General features: G+C 41.5%; 1 protein-coding gene across 4 annotated transcripts in view; it reads left to right on the forward strand.

Annotated features, from left to right (window-relative positions):
• Positions 1-20,463, forward strand: part of CHCHD6 (coiled-coil-helix-coiled-coil-helix domain containing 6) — a 112,593-nt gene that overhangs the window by 44,125 nt on the left and 48,005 nt on the right. For all 4 annotated transcript variants that reach the window (XM_054076985.1, XM_054076986.1, XM_054076987.1 and 1 more), the window contains one exon: positions 14,614-14,684. In XM_054076985.1, coding sequence (XP_053932960.1) covers positions 14,614-14,684 — 71 coding nt within the window. The remainder of the gene's footprint in view (positions 1-14,613; positions 14,685-20,463) is intronic.

Below are 20,463 nucleotides of genomic sequence, written 5' to 3' on the forward strand. Positions count from 1 at the left end.
AAGTAATCTCCTTTTGCCCTTGCAGTTGCAGTTTAATTCATGTTTGTAAAGCATTTAGGATGTGTAAAGAAAGGGAGGCAAACTTATTTTTGTTTGTTATTCTTATTGGTCTTGATCCTTCTTCTTGTAGCAGTGTCCCAGTTCAGATGCACCAAGGTCACCTCTACATGTAAGTCCGATGAAATTTCTATGCTTTTTGGCCAGTAACTCATCTCAATAAAAATCTCCACAAAGTCACAGCAGCCTGGAAAAAAAAAAGCCTTCCAGAATAATATATTTTTGTGTTTGGTGTTCTGGAACAATTTTAAGCAGGTTCTGTGGGGCTGAACAAACTGGTGTCACCTGGCAAAGGTGGTGGGGGATTTCTCTTGGAGGGGATAAGGAATCAATTCCTTGAGTTGGGATCCCAGGCTGTGTCTGCATCCATTGGACCTGGAGGGCACTCACCTACCTTTGAAAAAGCAAGCTCCGTTGAGGTGTTGTCTTCAACTGAACCCTCTGCTCTCTCAGTGGGAGACAAAGATTCAGTGCCCTTTACTAAATGAGTGGATATGTCTTGGCAGGTGTCACTGACATCACTTACTTTCTCCGTAAAATGGCCTGTAAAGTCTTTGGGCTGCATGAGAGCTATCGCTGTGTGTGTAAGGGCTGTGTAAGTTTGCCTTCAGTCACTGGTGCCAGCCTCTAGCTCCCTGCTCTGGCCAGCACTGTGGGCTACTTCAAGGAAGAACAGCTGGTGTCAAACCAAGTTCTGGTCTCAAAAGATGTTTCCCTTTCAGAAGTATCACTTGTCCCTGCCTTCACAATCGAGCTGTACAATATTCTTTACAATTTCCATTTTTTTTTCTTGCCTAGTTTGTTCAATTCTCAGTCCCTGCCTCTTCTGCAAACCCTTCTTCCCACAGAACCAGCAGTGCTTGATGTGAGTCTACAACAGCTGTGATCCGAAAAAGCAGTTTGCCTTTCAGCCCAGTGGAGCAATATAACGAAGCACCCAGTTCATTGAGCTGTTGATTTAATCTTGTGAACACAAGAAGAATAATCCCCAGTATGGTTTTCTGAAACAAGCTGATAAGATCCATCCTAATCATCCAGATCCCTTCCCAGTTACTCCGGCTGTCTGTCTGAGGCTATGTGGACTTTGTCTTTCAGGTGTCAGTGGCTCTCGCAGTCTCTCAGGGCACACAGCCTTTGATATTTAGAGAACCGAAGGTTTTGTCCCGTGTGCATGTTAAATTTCTGAATAGGAGCAAAATGAAAAAAGAAGGAACCTGAAATTGTCATCTGAACCAATGCTGACCTCCCATCCTCTTCCTCTTTTCAGTTATTCGCAGACATTAAATGTCATGCTGGGGGAGGAGGAGGCAGAACGGCATCCTTAATTTCTTTTTTTCTGCTGGTATCCGTTAGGGCTGAACAGCGTCTGGGGGAAGCTGCCTTCTTCATGCTTCTCCATCGTCTCCTGGTCTGCGGGGAGAGGTTGCTTTGTTGTTGCCATTGGCCAACTCGCAAGCTGACTTCCAGTGCCCTGTGCTCAATTCACCCATTGAATGGCTGTTTTGCTGAAAGCCTGTAAAGTTTAGCAGTTAATATTGCCTCAGCACACCAGCTTTTAGAGATCAGATAAATTGATTGGTAATTTGATGAACTCAAAGGACATCTATAATAGGGTAAATAAAATGTGTTAGATGTCAGCACTGCCTCTCTGCATTCTCTGCGGTGTGTATGTTCTCTCTTCAATATGTGTTGACTGATGTACAGTACTTACATCAAATTACAAGCAGCCTCTATGCAAACAGCAGCTAAGTGTTTGCTTCCTGCTCGGTGTGCCCGTTTAACTAGAGATGCATTTGCAGTCTGTGTGCTGAAGGGTGAACTGTCAGAGCTGTACGGCGAGTTGGTTTCCCTGGCATTTAGAGTACCTTTGCAGAGGGAGAGAATGATGCTTATGGGCTGCTTCATCTTGGAGGAATCCATCCTCAGGCTCGACTTGTGAAATAAATGTGGCAATGTGTGGTTTGAACTCAGTGTCTTAACACTGAATTTAGCAGCTGAATTTAGATAACAATCTGGTATCTGGTCTCATCAGTGTATCACTATGAAGACTTGTTAAAGGCAGAACAAAAAGACCTAGAATGTGATCTTGTCTCTTTGTTGGAACTTAACACGGAGTATTTGTCAAGTCTAGTCCAAAAAGAGCAAAACAAGTGCTGCTTTTGTCTTACTTTTGAGAGCTTTCCCTATTATATAATATTTCTCATACCCTCCCCTGCCATTTTTTATTTAACCCATTTTTCCTTTCATTTCATTCATTTTCTTATTGCCTAATAGTTTAAATTTGTGTTCTTCCTCTCTGTGCTGTTTGTCTGCTTGTTTATAAGCAGAATGGTATTTATAAATGTGTGTATATAGAGGTAGTGCTGTTACCGGTAAATCCAGTGCTTGTGTGCACATACATATACACACATGCATGCATGCACACATCCACGTGCTCTTGCCTATTTTTACTGTGATGTAGTTGTACCTTAGCACCAACTACATTATCCTGCCGCAATAAATACCAGCACTGCCTGTTATTTCCGTGTAATTCTCCAACCAGTGTACAATTAATTTTTGGCCCTGTTATTGCAGTATTGGCTATTTTATGAAACTGCAGAGAGTTAGCACAGCGAATTGATTAAATATGTTCCAGACCTTAGGCTGGAGTCTGTGTGTCTGCTGGGATTTGGATGATTGAAGCTTGTGCTCCTCTTGGGATAGTCCAGATTTAGACTTAGTCTTGGAAATTGTTTCAGGTAGGCAGAACTTGCCTGTATGTGTGGAATCTGCTTGCATAAGAGCCTGACTTTGGGGAATCTGAGATTTCTGTTTCAGCCCGCAGTAGTCTTTCCACATGTGGTAGGAAAAAATACATCACTATTGTGACTTAAAAATAAAGTCAAGGCCTGGGCTGATTTTGAAAAGGTCCTTAGCCTTCTGGCTCTGCCCATGCAGAATGTGCTGTCATCATGTTAATGGAAAATATGGCCAATAATTACTCCGTAAATTGGGTAGACTCCACAGAACATCTCAAATTTGTGCTGCATTAAGTAGTCCAGAGATCAGACTTTAAAAAGGGACTACTCTGCACTTACAGAGGCTGTACCTTCTGAAGTTAGTGTGTTTCCTAGTTTATTGTGGGTGTGTTAAATACATGTTTCATGACAGCCTAGGGCCACTTCTCTGAAGGTTTTTCCCCATCTGCCAGTCATTTCAAAGAAACACAAATAAAAAAGCCATTCCAATTTCTTGAACATATAATGCATGTTCCCAGGAGACCAGAGTGACTCAGAAGTAGCTTGTAAATAACATGTTTTAATGTTCTTAAATATATGTGCACCATCAGGCTCACCGTGAGGTCTTGAGCTACTGCAAGTGGTATTTGCTTTATCTGTCACAGACTCTTCTGATCCCAGGATGATTTTGTCTGCTTGTTTTTGGGGTTAGCTGGCGGTTTGGCTCTATACTCTGCTGCTCCAGGACTATTCATAATTGCAGTTTACCATTAAACACCTTGACTCAAGTGAGGATTGCTTGACTCACCCATTTGCAGTCCAGCCCTGTTGTAAGTAGGTATGACACAAAGACTGAATCTTTGGTGGTTTTTTAAGTAAAAATAATAAACATACTTGTATGCACTTGAACGGTCTGGTAGTTGAATCCTAACAAACGTGAAAAGGACAGTTTTGCCCTGGTACATATTCACCAGTGACATAGAATTGCCGTCGGATAAAAGATGTTGCCCTGTGCAGAGTACGGTGACGGCAAGAAGTGGCCAAGATGCTGCTTAATCTGTTTCAGCCTCCAAAGGGCCACAGAAGAGCAAGAGATGGGCGAAGGAAATGCGGAAGCTGAGATAAAACTCTAAGCCTCTAATTTAAGAAGGCTTGTAATAACTAGGTTATTTTAAGAGAAGAGCTAGCTTTCCTTTTCCTTCGCAATTACTGCATTTCAGGTCTTTCTCTAAGAAAAAAAAAAAAAAGCTTAATTCCTTCTCCTTCCTTATCCCTCTTTTTTCTGAACAAAAGCCAAATTTTTGCTTATATAATTTCAAGCTGCAAGATTCCTGTGAGCTTTTATGCCTGGGTCAGTTGAGGAGTGCCTATATGTTTTTTTTTTACCTTAGAGATGTCGTATGATGTATTGGATGGTATACAGAAATCATCTAATTCGCCCTGACATGCAGCAAGCCTTGAACTGACTGGACTGTGGCTCTTGGAATGGAGAAGGTGACTCATGCGAGTGTGGAAAAATGCTGTATCGTGTGCCTGCCTGGGCGTGTGTATGAATTTAACTTCGTTCTTCATAATAGTTGTACATACAACAAAATTTCCTTTGGCCGTTCAGGGGATTAAGTGTGGTGTATGAGACCTTTCAACTTTAGGTTATTTGTTCCGATACAGCTGCTGTTAGCGGCAGCAGAAAGCCATTGCTTCCTGATGGCTAATCACTCATTCATATGACACTGAGATATTCTCTTCCTCCAGTTAGAGGCAAGAGTTTGTTGCAGGAAGAAAAAAAACAATAATAATCGTGTCTTAGCTGTTGATTTCTGTGATAGGCAAAGAGCATCCTGGTGAGGAACAAGGGGTTTGTCCTTGCCAGGTGAAAACAGGACAAGGCTGGGTTATAAGTTTGTTGTGTGTTCACTTTTGTGCAGAGAGGGTTTGGCTCCAGGTCTGCTGGAGGTTTGGTTAGGTATTTTTTTTCCTTCCAGTTGTTCCTCAGCCAAAGTATAGTTCTGTCTCTCTATTGTGTTCTCGTTGTCTGTTTTCTGGGCTTGAGCTGTTTCCAGTTGAAGGGCTATAGGATTTTTTGTGTGGTCTTGTCCAGTAGATAGAGATGAAAAACTGATACTTGTTTTCATGAGCCTTAAATATCCACTTATAACAGTTTCCGGTGCCTTTTCTTGTTACAAAGTTTATCAGCTGCAGCAACAACCCCCAGATAATTATGATACCGTATACCGAAATATTCCTTTTGGAGCTTTAAGTCTACTTCTATCTCTTCCTCGTTTAGTCCCAAAGTCAAGGCCAGTTGTTGTTTGAATGTAGTTAGAGATTCCATTCAGAGATTAAAATCTGAGAGTAGATTTAGCTTACATCTGCAGGTGTACGGCACAACATCTATGTGACATTCTTCCGTTTATGTTCTTGGGATGCCTTGGCGGTAAGGCTTTGCAGGGTTTTTCTGGTTTAACATTAATAAGTATTCTTATTATTCTGTAATGGGCTAAAAGTGAGAAAAGCCCAATTCCCTTTCCTCTGCCTGCTTTCTGTAATGAAAGTACAATACTAAGCTGGTGGTGACCAAAGGCTATTGAATGCCATGGGTGACTTCATGCACCAGGGTTGTGACAGCCATCGACTGTGAAGGAGTGGTCACTGCTGGAGAATGGGAATGAAGCATTTGCGTGGTTGCCTCTGCTCTCTGTGAGTGTTTGATTTTCATGTTAATGCTTACATCGAAATAGCCTCGCTGCGGGAATGGTTCTCTCCACCTGATTGATGGTCCGTGGTCCTCCTGGGCTTGTCTTTGGAGACTTCACAAGCTCTTTGCCAACTACAAACATGTCTCTTCGATGCTTTTTCCTCTTTAGAGGAGGTAAATCTGCTCCATTGAAAACTGTGTGAAGAGATGATCGCTAGAAGCAGAGAGAATGAGTCTGTCAAATGATAGAAAGGAAATGGCTTACAAATATTTTCTGATTTCTTTTCTCATCACTTTTACCATCCCTTCTCCTTTGTCCTCCTTGGCTTTTTTTCTCTTAAGATAAACATCATATTTATTGTCTGTTTACCGTGTGGAGAATTTCAATCCATTTTGAATAGCAAAATAAATATAAAAAGATACGAGTGTTTTTTTCTCTGGAATAACTGATGCCTTTCAGGGAGACCTGGAGGTTATGAGACAGTGGTATTGTAAAGGCAGGCCAAAAGAATGTGTTAAACCATTTGCTTTTTTTTTTTGTTATTAGTGTTTCATTTTATATTTTACTTTCCTTTTTAAGTAACAATCAATACTTCTCGGTAGAAATAACCCAATAACTTTTTTTGCCAGATGTAAAATAAATACACTGTTGCTTTATAATGTTTGCCCAAGTATTACTAATAAAGGGGAATGTCATCAAGTTATCGTTTTAAACCTGCTTTTGAGCCGTGGAGCTGCAAACTTTTTCCAGGTATTCATTAACTGAGGTTTCCAGCTCACTGGAAGATAAGTGAACATTGTCCTCATTTAAAAAGTGAGACCCTGATGCTTAAGGTTAGTGTTTTCTATGATAGCTTTTGTTACTTCAGTTTTTGGTTGCCAGGGTATGGCATATTTCTTCAGCTGTGCTGATTACCCATAAGTTGGGCTTGGAGTTTTGAATAATGAGCTCGTGAGCATCTCCAGACAGAGCTGTGAGCCAGCGGGCACTTTTGAAAGTATGGATTCGTCTGTGTCATTAACTGTGTACAGTGACCTGTAAAGTCCTAGCGGTCTTTTTGGCTGTAATCATTAAACCAGCCTCTCCTACAGGATAAAATGGGAAGACAAGCTGCAAGTGTAGTGAGAGAACCCTAGCTGAAAATACAAATACCTTCAGAAAATGCTCTGGGAGTAATAATAATAAAGAGAAAGTACGGTGGCAAAATAAATTGCTGCTGATGTAATTTTTCTTCTTCTCCCAAGTTTGCCTCTAGTATGGCAGTTTTTCTCCCTTCGATAAATAAATGCAAAGATTGGAATTGCTGCCAAAATCTGTCACATTTCTGGAACTTTCAGCCCCTGATTATTCACATTAAGCCTTCCCCCCCCCCAGCAGTACAGTATTCTGAATATGTACACCCACCATTCTGTCAGATCTGTGCAGTCTGTGTCTGGTTCATCTTCTGTGTCTTTGATGTGCTCCACAACGTAGGCAAAGAGAGGTCTGATAGTCTCTCTAAAAACCTGACAGTTTGTGTGACAATCTGTCCATGAATCCACAGGCTCCTTGTCAACCAAATGAGCCTTTGAATATCAGAGGTTTTCGGAACAGTGCTTGCAGCATTGCATATGCACTAAGGGGAGAGTACAACAGGCTTCCTTGTAACCTAAGAGATGTCTGCATTTTCTTTAATCATTCCAAGGACATCTCATCATTGCGTGTTGGCTGGTTCTCAGCCCTGCACATGTCGGGGTTATTTAGCAAAGCTTGGTTTACTGGAAACTGCACATGGAGAATAATTTGCAGTTAGAGGTAGAGGAAAAACCCCGTGGAGGGGGTGGGATTTTCAGGCTTTGGTATGCTTCTGGTTTTCAGTGTTTGTTTGTTTGTTTCTTGTAGTGACTCTTCCTTGCAGTTCCCTTTATCCATGCAAGTGCGTGGATGTGATGCATTTTCTTCAGTGTTCTCCAGTCTTCTTGCATATCCTTATGCCTTGGGTCCCTCCTATTCTGGCTTCCTCTGGGAATCCAGTGAATTGCATTCCTTAGCTACCTGTTGTAGAAAAGAATACCGTCATGGATATGATTTACTTTTTAAAAACTGAGACAGGAACTGTTAACTGGGCCAGCTGCTGCAGTTTATAAATGGGGCTTACGGATATTCTCAGCAGAGAAAGCTGGGAATTTTAGCAGCAGCGTGCCCATCCGAGATGGTGGGAGTTCTGTTGGAGGCTCTGTCAAATACCAGCTTTGGCATGATGGCATCAAACCTTAGCTATAATATTCCTCCCTTCCCAAAATAAGCTTCTGTGATGGGCCTGACAGGGGAATGTACTTAGTATCTTTTTTTAATATATGACAGGAACTTGATGACTGACAATTTTCTGTTCTTGTCTTTTTCTCTTTCTTCCCCCCCCGGCCCTGAAGTGCTGGTCAGCCTCCCACTGAGACTTTCAGCTGCCTGCCTTGATGCTCTTGATATTCTGGCAATTCCCTTCTTTCTCTCTTCTTCCCTTCCCTTAGCTCTGGTTCTCTGCACGCTTGTCGCTCTCTTGGACAATGACCAGCTGTCTAAGGCAACGCCTTGTGTCTAGGAATTCATCCTGCTTGTGTGGTGGGTTGGCTGAGAGGACCCAGGTATCACTAGCGGTGCAGCTGCTGGGCGCAGGGGTTTAGCAGCTGATGCTGTGCCTTTAAAGTCGTGGGCACTGTTAGCTGTGCCGTTCAGCCAGGTGTAGGTCTTCTCTGAAGCAAATGCTGAAAACCCTTGATGTTTAATCAATGCCTGGGAAGCCTCTTTACCTGCAGTTGGCAGGTATAATTGATTTGGGCATTTACTGTGAATTCTTGCTGCTATACTAAACTTCCAGCTAGGAGGATAGCGGAGCAATACTGTCCTACAACAGTTCTAGCTTTAATCGAGGCCTTTCACGTTGCTGTTGCTGTCCTCGTCAGAAAGCCTGGATTGCCTGTTGGCGTTTTATGGCCTTTCTCTTTGAAGAAGCTTTTACTTTCCAGAATTTGTGTTTAAAGATTCGCTGATGCTCTGTTTGACTCTTTCAGAATGATGTATTTAAAGCAACTTGATATCAGCAAAGTGTTTAATTAGTTCTGTGTTTGTTTTTTTACCTCCTCCTTCCCCTTTCAATCACCTTTGTGGTAATAATTTCTTAGTTGTTGACTGTCCTCCTGAGCTGAAGATAACGTGAGGATTTCCTGCACATTTCCAGCGAGGCACGTGCAGTTCTTTGGAGAAGTTCCTCATACTATCTTTCTGTGAGGTACCTGTTTTAGTTGGACTCTTCCAAGAGTAGCATCATAGAGACAGTCTGACTCTGGCATGCCATCTTGGTCTCGGTCTATAAACCCATGTTCACCCAGATGAAGTATCTTGATGTGGGACCTGGTTCTGGGAAGCCCTGGGGTAGTGGTTTTGCTTTACTGTACGCTGTGGGGGCTGTAGTTTAACCTTTTTGTGCCTAGCTTGTTATCCACAGGAATTAACCCAGCTGTGGTCCTTCTCCCCAGCTCTGCCTCCCTCAAGTTTTCTGGAGATTGGTATTTTGTAGGGTTCTGTCTTTGAGAAGCTGTCTAGATGTGCTACAGAATTAATATTTTGCTTTCAACTCAGGATAATACTGCAGTTATGAGGAGATCTGTTCAAACAGAAATATGCTTCTGCCCATGACTAGTTTAGCTTTCCCGTGTTGTTACTGTGGACATAGTTCTTTTTCTGTCTCCTCTGAATCTTAATCCAAAATTTATGATCTCACAGTTTATTGCCGAAGGAAAGAATGGAATGACACAAATTCAATGCTCATTTCATTATTGGTCTCAGTGGGAGGAGTGGATGAACCCACACATGAACAGCAAACAACAGAGCTGTGTTTAGAAGTTGGCTTTGGCTGAAAAAAATCTTTTTTCTGGAGCAGCAAGCTGTTTGTCGTTGCTTGCATCTTTCCTCTATTACCTTTTGAGAAATAAACATTTGAGTTCACATAAAAGCAGTTTAACCCTTGACTTCTCTCATGGTATGTTTTATATTCATGTTTCTCTTCCTTGTTAATTGGCTTCTATGTATGTGCACTTGTGCTTGATAGGAAGGAGAAAATGTGAATGATCTCTTACAGCTAAATGCTAGCTGATACCAACAAACAGGCTGAGCAGGAGATCAAGAGGAGCGAGCTCAGGTGGTGAAGAGGTTGCTTCTTGGAGTGTCTCCTGAAATTCCTGAACTCCCTGTTTTGGACCGCTGCTGATACCAGGGATGGTGTAGGTTGAGTTTAACAGATCCAGACGGTCGTCTAGTGAACAGCTCAGTTCAGAACTCATCTCCCTCTGTCCCTGTGGGAAGGGTGCAGGTAGATGGGGTAATTTTTCATGTCAGTTAGGAGCCATGTGCGGGGAACTTCTGAGCAATAAGAACAACCCCCCTGGTTTGCAGCACGTGTGAGCCAGTGGCCTGGGGAGGTGCGTGGTGCCTGAGGGTACCTTTGCTTCCCTTAGGGAGGGCTGGAAGCAAAGGTGGTTCCCAAAGCCTGCACTGCCAAATGTGTTCCTGTGGCTTTCCACTGTTCCTCGAGGCAGCAGCAGATTCCAGGGCATGTGTGTATTCCCCTTGCCCAGGTATGTTTGAGCTGGCGACAGTCATACTGTTTTATCAGGACAGTGTGAAATCTTATTTCTGGCTTCAGATGCAACTGGAAGAAGGAATTTGAACATCTCCCAGTTGAAATTTGATACAAGCACAGTAACCTCTACTTTTCTTTCTCCCCTTTCTCTCCCAAATTTGTGGTGTTTCCTACTCCTGGTGCGTATAGCACCGGCTCTCGTGCTCTTTATGGCTCGAGTGGGGCTTGGAGCGGAAGGTTTGCTGGAAGCCGGTGGGTGCGGACGTTGGGAGAGAGGATCGAAGCAGTGTGTCTGTCAGGTGTGAGGCAGATTGTACCATCTAATCCCCCGGCTGTCGTCTGCAGCATTTGTCAAGGCTCTGCTGACCGGCTCCGTTTCATCAGGGCTATCACTAGCGTTCATCTAGGCTGGCAGCATTTCAACAGCTGTTAATCCTCTTTGTATCTTTAAGCACTGTGACCACTGACAAGCTTCTATACTCTGAGGTGTCAAAATATCTTAAGGTAGCTGTGGTGATGGTGGCTGGTTTGTTTTCTTCTTAATCCAGACACTTTCTGATCTATTGACCTGGACTTAACCTGATGGAGAAATCTGTGTCCCACTGTCAGGTTGTTGCTGCAGCTTGATGTTCACAAAGAATTTTGCTTAAAATCTGATTAATTTCTAGTTCCTCATGCTCACGTTGCTCGGTTTTCTGGTTTATGTGTTACTACTGCAAGTAGTGCATGTTTCACTGAAGTTGTAAGGAGCGTTGTTTAATGTCAATGTGAGAATGAGCTGGCAGGATTTTCTCTTTATGCTTCAATTACTTGCCTTCCTGAAATAACCCTGAGAACTCCATCTTCTGCTATATTGTTTTCTTACTTTCTTTGCTATATGTTGTGGGAAGGGCCTGGGCAGTGTAGCGAGGTGTAGTAGTGAGTGTTGGAATTTCTCTGTATATTTGCAGCCAAGAAGGAATGCTGAATTAAAATTAATCCAAATTTAGCTCTGAGTTTTAAAATTTATTCTCTTTGGAAGGGGAATTTTTAGTGCAAGGTTGTTTTGGAAAGAGTGAGGAGCAAGGCTATAGCAGCAAATCTGCTGTAAAAAAGAAGCAGGGTAAAGGAAAGTGCTTCTGTTGGTCTTTAGGCTCTAGTTATGTATTTTTATAACTTCTCAGTGTTTTTATTATTTGCTATGAACCATCATTTAATAGCAAGGTAAAATCTTTCAAACTAACATTTCTTTGTTTAGTTTTTGTTCTCTCTGGAGAGCTCTCTCCCCATATGACAAAGCTCTCATGTTCCGAAGTTTGCTCCCCTAAGGCTCAGCTTTATTGAGAGAAGTGAAACATTTTAGGTGGTTCATTCATTCTTTCTGTGGCTCTTGTTATTTGAGTCCTTATGGTGTCCTTTGGTCGTGGTTTTTAGACTTATTTCTGCAACTAAGACTGCCAGGAGCTTTATTTAATAATAGTTGAAGTCTCAGGTTCAACTTTTTCTTTGTGAGCTGCCATTTTATCTCCAGCATCAAATATTGCAAGAGTAAATTAAAAGCAGCGTTGATGTCATGTAATTTTGTGTTGAATGTTCTCTCTTTTAGTGGCGAGTGAATATCATTTTATGAAGCTAAAGGACTTCACTAAGACTACAGGCAGCTCAGACTTTATTTCAAGTGCAAATACCACACCTTGATCCTGCTGCGTACCCCTCGTGTGTGGGCAGCTCTGCTGAAGTTGTGGGAAGCGCATAGGTGGTTCCTCACCTGGTTCCTCATTTGCAACCTTAATATCAAGTCCTAGGGTTTTGTAGGCCCTTGGAACATTATGCCCTGACACAGTATGATGGGGTAAAATACAGAAAATGAAGCAGATCTTGCATCTGAAGTCATATAGATGAGGATACTAGGAAAAATATTCCCTGTAAGTAGAAGTCCCAAATCACAGAACCCGCCGTGACTGTGCCAGTGCTGAAAGGTCTGTTGGTTGCTTATTTAGTCCACATTTAGGACAAAAGTGAACACAGCTTTCCCAAGGTAGAAAACGGCCTAAAGGCCAAAGAAAGCCTGTTTAACAAGTTTGCTTATTGAACTAACTCTTTTTTTTTTTTGCTTGGGGAAGCGTTTAAAGATACTGATTCATAGCATTGGAAATACTGCTTCCTTGGTTTTTAGGGTTTTTGAGGGGGGCGGGGGAAGAAGGTGGCAGAAAAGTCTGATCCAAAGGCAAAAGGCTCAGTTGGATCACATGCAAAGATGTTTCCTTTTAATTTTTAAGATTCATCAGCTTTCATCTTCAGGTTGAAGGTCTTCTGTGCCCCTCCTTGATGTTCGCATTGTGCCATGAGCATTGTGGTTTCTTTGAGGCCAAGTCTTTCCTCCTTTCTCTCAGAGAGATTCTTGCCTCTTTGTTCAGGTTCTCACTTGCCTGCTTTTCATTAGCTTGAAGGTCCAGAGCTATTTCATACCAGTTTCTTTCCCAGCCATTTGCAGCTGATGTTGTTGAACACTCCTGGGCAGTTGTGCTCTCTAATAGACTAGGCAAGGTTGTGCCACAACCGCTTTAATTGACATTGCAACCAGCAAATGAATCTGTTGGCTTTTTTCCTCTTCTTTAGGTGGGTTAAATGCCAGCGTCATGCTGGGTCTCACGTACAACATATTTGTTCCTGTTTTCTTCTCCTGCTGCTGTTTCACTGCAGAGTGCTGCAGGCTAATAGTATCTGACGGGGCTACTTCCTATTGCCTGAAAAATGTTTAATTTTACTACCTTGCTTTCTCTCTTTCCCACTTTCTCTCATTTTGATCTCTCAAATCCAGTCCCTTTGAGAAATCAGGCAGTATGAAATATGAAAATTGCTTGGGTAGTAATTGGAGAAACGGTGAGACTTATGAAACCCGTGGAGATAACGCTTACATCTACTTATTCACGTTATTTAATTTTTAATGGCAAATTTAATTAATGAAGCACGGGTCTGGTGGTTTCATGTGTGAATAAGTAACAGCAGGGAGCTGAAAGTCGCGAGGTCTGTTTACAGGACAGAGGAAAAGGCTACATTAAAAGCTGAACTTTTCATTATAGGAAGGAGTAAAATGGGTTTAATAGCATAGAAGTTTGACCATTATGTAACAAGTAAGTAAATGAAAACTTTAATGACAATTTTCTGGCAAAATGCTTTTTGAAGTGGTTACTTATCCGTGGTTTCTCAGTTTAAGTCTGTCTCCTAGGTCAAAGTTTGAAAAAGCAAAGTCTGTTCTGTGGGTTTTTCAGTATGTGACATAAATTCGGGCACCAGAGATAAAACGCTTAAATATAGCACCTTGAAGCCTGGACTCTGAAAACCTGTATAAACCTTCCAATTAGCGGAGCTTCACACAACTTCAGTGATACAGGCAGCTGTTATCCCTCGCTTACAGATGGAAAATGGTGACTTGCCCAAGATTGCACAAGTGGCAGAACCGCTAATAGAACTTGAGTTATATCTGTCCTTTCCTTTTTCTAACCACTGAACAATATGTGTCGTCTCATCATGCGCAGGACCACAGCTGCATTTATGGGAAAATAAATGAAGAGCAGCAAGAATAGTATTCTATATAAAATGACCAAATTTGGGGAAAGACGAGATAGCAGCTAGAACTGGCCCTAAATGAATAGCTGTCCTCGCTTTCAATACCGTCTTGTCACATTTTTGATTGATTATTGCGTATTTTCTGCATGTGCCTTTTCAGAGTAAGGGCCTTGCGAATGAAGCAATTGCAGCTATTTCAGTATAGAGTCCAGAGGCTTTACCTCAAGCAGCTTTATCAGCAGTTTAGTAACACAAGATCTTCCAGCAAAGTTGCTGGGGGTGCACAGCCGTTCCCTTCTGCTGTTTGTGCTTGGGAGACTTGGAAGTGCAGTCAAGAGGAGGAATTCATTTTCTGTTTTCAGTGGCTGCACAGTTGTGAGCTAAAACTCTGTGCAAGCTCAAGAGAATTTAATGCAAACCTCTTAAGCCCTGCAGCAAGACACTCCAGACTGTTTGGCACTGCCTTAACTGATACCTGATATGCCTCCCTACGTTGTTAGAAGGGAAACAGGCTGCATAATTTTCTTTTAAAGAATAAGTAACATAAGTAGAAGCACTGACATGTAAAATGGATTTTCCAGTGCTAGCAGCCAATTTTGATACTTGCATGTCAGTAACTTACACGATTTTTCACGGCAATTAATGAAGAAAGAGAGCAGAACACAACCAAATTCAAAATAACTCTGTGCTGGGAAACACCTTGTTTTTGTGGTTACCTGGAGTAATCAAAGCTGGTGTTGGTTGTTAGTGAACATTTCCTCCTCTTTCCCTTCACAAAGGTGAAGCACAGAACGGAGGACGTGTGACCTTGATGCATTTTGCTGAAAAGAAAATGAACTTCTAAGCATTTTTTGTGTTCTTTGAACTGAATGTGCTGTTTGTGGCTGGAAATCTTTATTAATTATAAAAGATAACTTCATGATGGGATAAGATCTGAGATGCCTTTAATTTTTAAAGCTAAGCATTATTTTCTTTGTTTCAGAATGCAGAGATCTACAAGCTGACATCTGAGCAGTACCAGGAGGCAGCCACCAAGGCAGAGGAGTGGATAAAGTGAGGACCCCTTTTTGTTCTTTTCAGCAGTTCCAGTTGCATTTCGTAACATTCTGTCTGTAGCCTCTGGATACTCCTGTATATGGAGTGTGAAGTTACCTCCTGTCAGCTATTTAGGGGGCTGGGGAGATGTAAGGTAGCATCTTCTCTTTCAGTGCCAAGCTTGACAGATTTTGGTATAAATCCATTAGATGTTGCAAGGGAGAATGAGGGAGAAGACATGGGCTTAGAAAATTCACATTAAATGGGAATATTTGCTAGAGTTTCCAAAATAGCAATAAAACATGTTTGATCTGTTCAAACTTTGACCCAATGTATTTAACCTACACGCTGCAGCATGAGTGCATGCGAGTAGGAAGGATGGCTCCATTTCTAACATTTTCATTGTCCAGGGAAGAAAAAAAGTAAGTGGCCTAAATCGTAGCCTTGTAAATTTCAATCAAAATAGAATTGTAATTATCATGAATGTTTTCTTAGAATAGGCGCAGTGACTTTTTTCTGACCTTTTTTATTGGCCTTGCCACAATTAGCAGACCTTTAATGTTGTCTTTTTACCATGAATGTATTTGGCATCTAAATTCCATTTGAGCTTGCCAGTAGTGTTATATAGCTTATTGTTCCACATACACTAACAGCTGTCCAAGAAAAAAAATATTTTCTGTATTTCTTTAATATTAATGAATCCGAAGCAATTACACTGTCAAGAACAGCGCTCGAATCTCAGTTGGGTAAACAGTTGGCCAACATGCACTAAACTGGAGTAGCAGCATATGTAGTCCAGTTGGGTCCAGTCCAGACCGTATGATACTTAATTGCATAAACAGATAATATAGTAGTGGTGAATGTTAGTGGGGTGTACAGTATATTGTGTTGTCTTTCTTTAAAATTATGTTTGGTTGCCAAAGCATCACATAGTCTGTTGTAATTTCACATTTTTGTTTGGACAGTCAAGCAATAAGTTGCTAAAGCCGCCAAAACAAGGCAGCTAACACATTGTGTGCATTTTCATGCACTTTTCCATAGTAGAATTCTGAATTCTGTTTTAAATAAAATTTAAGAAATTCATAGAAAAAAGTTCTTGACAGTCTTTAATCAGTTCTGTCTTTTCCTGGGTTGTTTCTGCAGATGTGCTATCGGTTGTTGGGAACACATGTAGCAATGATGTACACTTTAACTTCGCAAAGGGAGAGATTGGGGCCTTGGGTCCTGTTCTTTACTTGCTGTTGCAGACTGTAACTAACCTGTTTTTTACAGTAGTCTTAAGGTTGGTTCCTGAGGTTTCAGTTTCATTTGTCTCTTCTGTTTCTTTTGGAGATGAAGGCTGATGATGTAGGAAACACAGGAATGCAACCATTTCTCGTAAAGATTAGTGGCTGCGACTAATGCGAATGTTAATGACTTCACTTTCAAGATTCAGAAAATGTTTGTGGTCTCTTAGGGATTCCTTTCCCTCTTCTTTGAGCCTTCATTATGTGCCAGTCCCTAGCTTTACTGTACAGTGCCCTTCAATTTGAAGGCCATATGAACGTGAGCCCCGTCATAAAGGGACAGATTCCTTAGGCTGTCTGCCTTGACACTGGAGGAGACACCTGCCCTAATGTGAATATGTGTGAAAAGACAACGTTGCTGGGGGTATCTTGAGGTGGGACAAGGTGTGGCACTGGTGAAACTGAGGGAAAAGGTTATTTCCTTACGGTAGAAATTGTCACAAATGGCCAGGATTGCAGAGAGCTGTGTGTTGATTGATGATGCCCTTTGATGTAATTGTCTGTGCAGGAAAAAAAACATTGCTTTGCCCCATGAGCCTGCAGTGTACATGTCTCTTAAAGAAGTATGCGGTGACCCTTTTGGGGATTGTTGCCTTGATGTACACATGCTGTATAAACACTCTGAAAGAGTGCACGTGGCTCATATCGGTTGTGATAAGGCTGGGACAGGGTCAGGAAAACTTCCTTTGTACATCGGCATTCGTGCTTAACTGGTAGGACTTGATGTCTGCGTGTTGTGAGGTCTTTTTAGGTGTTGTACATGCAGGTCTTTCTACAGCATGTTTGTAGTAATAAATTACAAGATCCTGTGAATACAGTGGAAAGAATTGTTTGCTCATCCTGTTTTGCGCTTTCACGTTAGACATACAAGTACAGTAAATGCTAAGATAGGTAAGACTGATTTATGCAGGTCTAGTAGCTTGGTTGGCAGGAATAAACTGACACTCCAGCAAAATTATATGAACTGGAATATAGCCAAAATATGAATGAAGTGCAGGTCTGCCTGCTTCCAGACTGCGACAGCTCCTGTAAGGAAAGGAAAGCAGGAGTCGCACTTTCTCCATCTGCAGAGGAAAGTGCATCTGCTACACATTGTGTCTCTTCCCTAGCTTATATCATCCCCATTATGCTGAACTCTCTGACCCGCCCCTGCCATTTGTGCCTTGTGAGACCAATCTACTCTATATTTCCTGTCTTCTGCTGTTGTACATCAGCATAGCTGATGGATGAAGAGGGGAGTAGAGCTGGGGCTGTTTCCACAGTGAGTACCCTGGTGTTTGGAGTCCGTGCTGAAGGAAAGATAAGAAATATCTGAAACACAAAAAACAATGTTGACATTTATTGACTTTTGTAATTCTCTTATCGACACCTGCAGCTTTGCACAAGTGGTCAAGTGTTCCATGGACTATTTCCTCCTCTTAGTGATTATCAAGTGTTGCAGGATTTAGGAATATTTTACAGGCTTTCCAGCAGTGACCCTTCACAGCATGCCTGCAAGGTAGGCAGGTAAACCTTCCTATTTCCCTTTGTGTAGAAGCAGAAATGAAGTACTTAGCGCTGAGCTTCATGTTAAATCACTGACACGTGCAGTCATTTGCTCTTGGTTTCTACTTCAAGGCAGAACCCTTGGCTTGATGCCTGCGTGGCCTGACTTGTGCAATGGACTTTGTTCCTCATCTCTTCACCTGAACTCCAACCTTCTCCTATCCCTGCATTCCTCCTACCGCAGTGTCTCCTTCTTTTTTTTCCGGGAAGAAGGAAGAAGAGGAAGCAACAAGAAAAAGAAGATCCTAGCAACAAGAAACCACCGAGCACAGCATTCAGCACCTTAAGCATCTTGCCCTTGTTGCTTACTTGCTGTGGTGAATTGGATAGTTGCCACTAGCTTATTGTCTCAATAATGTTGTTATAATTGGTGCATTATTATTTTTCTCTTTTGTTAACCAACAGAATTAAAGTCTGGGGACCTAGAACTCTTTTCCCCTTTCCTTCCCTGTTTAGCAAACTGTGCACATCAGTAACCACCCACAAAGGAAGCAGTGTGTAAATAAAAAGCCAGTGCTCCCCGCCCTTCACTTCATTCCACATCCTTTTCTCAGTGTTCATAGAGCCATGACTCAGACTGGGTTTAGAGAAGACAACTTGCTAATCCCCTCCCCGCTACAGAAAATAAAATGGCATTTCATTCCAAGCTCTATTAATGCTCTCGCTCCGGGGATAAAGCAGCACTCCCAAAAGGCTGTGGCCAAATTTTTTTCTGTTGCGTTGTCTTTGTCGTCTTTTGAGTGTTACATTTAGATTAGCTTCTGAGGATTAAATGTTATTACAGTCCCTGAATCTGTTAAGGGGAAGGAAAAAAACATAAGTAAAGAGGTTATGGCTTAGTGCAGGCACTCTAGATTTATCCTCAAAATGCTGTTTTTTTAAAAAAAATTGATTTATTTTCTTTTCTGAAAGTTGTCTTATCACATTTTTATTTTATTATAGTAGTTGTTAAATTTGCATGCAAGAATTGGCATGGATGGGGGTATGACTCTGAAAGGTAAAGCTGCAGGAGTGGGGTGAGTGGATTAGGAAGCTGTTAAAAGATAAAAAATTTCTGAAGCTGAATTTCCCTCTGAGATCTCCTTATAGTTTGCAGAACTGTTTCTGAAGCTTCTTACTGATGGCTGTGCTGCTTTGCATGTTGTGCTAAGAAGACCGCATATGCTTTGTGCTGTTATCAGGGGGTGCATAAAGAATGTTGGTGTCTTATACTGATAGAGATCAGCCTTGAATCCAAGGCAGCTTTCCAATGGAGAAACTGCCGAAGAGATTTACTCCATATGGGACTTGGTATCTAAGAGTTCCATTTAATGGTCCTAAGATCTTTAAATGTAATGGACAGGAGTATTTAAGGTGATTACGTTAGAGAAACTGGTGAGTTGTAAGTATCCTCCTGGGCTGAAGGTGGGGTGGAGAGCCACACTGACTCAGTGTGGGTAGGAGGAGAAAGTTCATAGATGGACTGTCTGCTGGGAATGGGGAATTTATGGCTCGCTTTCAGTACCCATGGAAATGAAGGCTTTATTGAATTGCACAAAATTTTATGAGGCTGATGGCCTCTCAGTTGAAATGGCAACACTAGCTGGGACCTAGAGGAACTGGCTTTTCTTTCTTTTTCTTCTTCTTTTTTTTTTTCTCCTTGTTTGTATAGATCTGGAAAGTTTATAAGATAGTTATGTGGTGATACTTGAGTTTATTAATCTCAAAATCTACTATGAGGCCTCAGCTATTTCAACAGAGGGCTGTGCCCAGGAGTCAGGCTCTGAAACAGTTATTATGTGGACAGTCGTGAAGCCCAAGGAGAAGAAGGGTAAAGACGTCATAGTTTTCAAACAAAATTGCTTTGGGATTTATCCTGTCATTAGATTAGATAAATGATTAATTCAGTGTTGAAATTAAGAGCCTCTGCAATAGGGATTTAAGAGTTTTCAGGAATAAAAGACTGATTACTACTGGGAGCTCATGCCCAGCCTTATCTCAACACAGTGCTTTTTGTGCCCTGCAATGATGATAGCTTCACAAAAAATGGTTTGGCTCCCTCCCAGTCCTGTTCTTCCTTCAGTGGTTTGTATTAGTTGCTCCTAGTTCTGCCGACTCTGCTTCATGTAATCTTTAAATAGAGAAGAGTTATTAGCGAAAGCTTTGCTGTTTCTCATGTTTGTAAAGTTGCTCTTAGTAGGAAATTGGAATATTGCTTTAGGAGGCCATAATGTATGAGTTATTTTAAAAGCTGGTAACAGAGTAGATAGGTCAATTTCGACTTTGTGTCGTTTTATATGGTGTGAATTTTACCGAAAGGAAAACTTCCTGATCTTTGGGAAGCAGAACTAATGATGATTTTCACTCATTTATGTTGACATGTAAACTTTTTCTGTATGAATTCCAGAATGTCCGTTGTTAAGCAACTGTTTGTACCTCTCCGTTGATTTCCAAGCAAGATGTGTCCCTCTACTACTGTAGGAATATGGTATGTGGTAATGAAAGTCCAATGTTTGTAATGGAGTTGTGTAATATTCCAGTAGAGCCAGATTATCCTTTTTTTGAACCAAATTTTAATACTTAAAAATATTTTAAATTATATGCTTTACCCACGTCTCTGAATCTTCTTTCTGAAGTTCAGTTCTTGGGGATTGCTAAAATGCTGGTTCTCAGTAAGACTTCCCTTTTGCCCAGTTAGTAAAATGATGTTCTAATCCAGTGTTCACAGTATCATCTTTCCTCCCATGCATGATGAGGGATGACTAATAAATCAGTCCGATGAACTGAGATTGCAGTTCTGTTAGTGCTGAAAAACTGGTGTAAAATATTAATATATCTTTTCAAAATTGCAAGAGCATTTCTTCAAAAGTACATTGGTAGAACTTGGGAATTTATAAAATGAGACCTGAATAGCAAAAGACTGGAATAGCACAGGAAGAGGTGCCAAAGACTCCATGTAGCCTATTAGGGATGTTTCTATTGCTATC

The sequence above is a fragment of the Cuculus canorus genome, chromosome 11, assembly GCF_017976375.1.
Source record: "Cuculus canorus isolate bCucCan1 chromosome 11, bCucCan1.pri, whole genome shotgun sequence".
Lineage (NCBI taxonomy): Eukaryota > Metazoa > Chordata > Aves > Cuculiformes > Cuculidae > Cuculus > Cuculus canorus.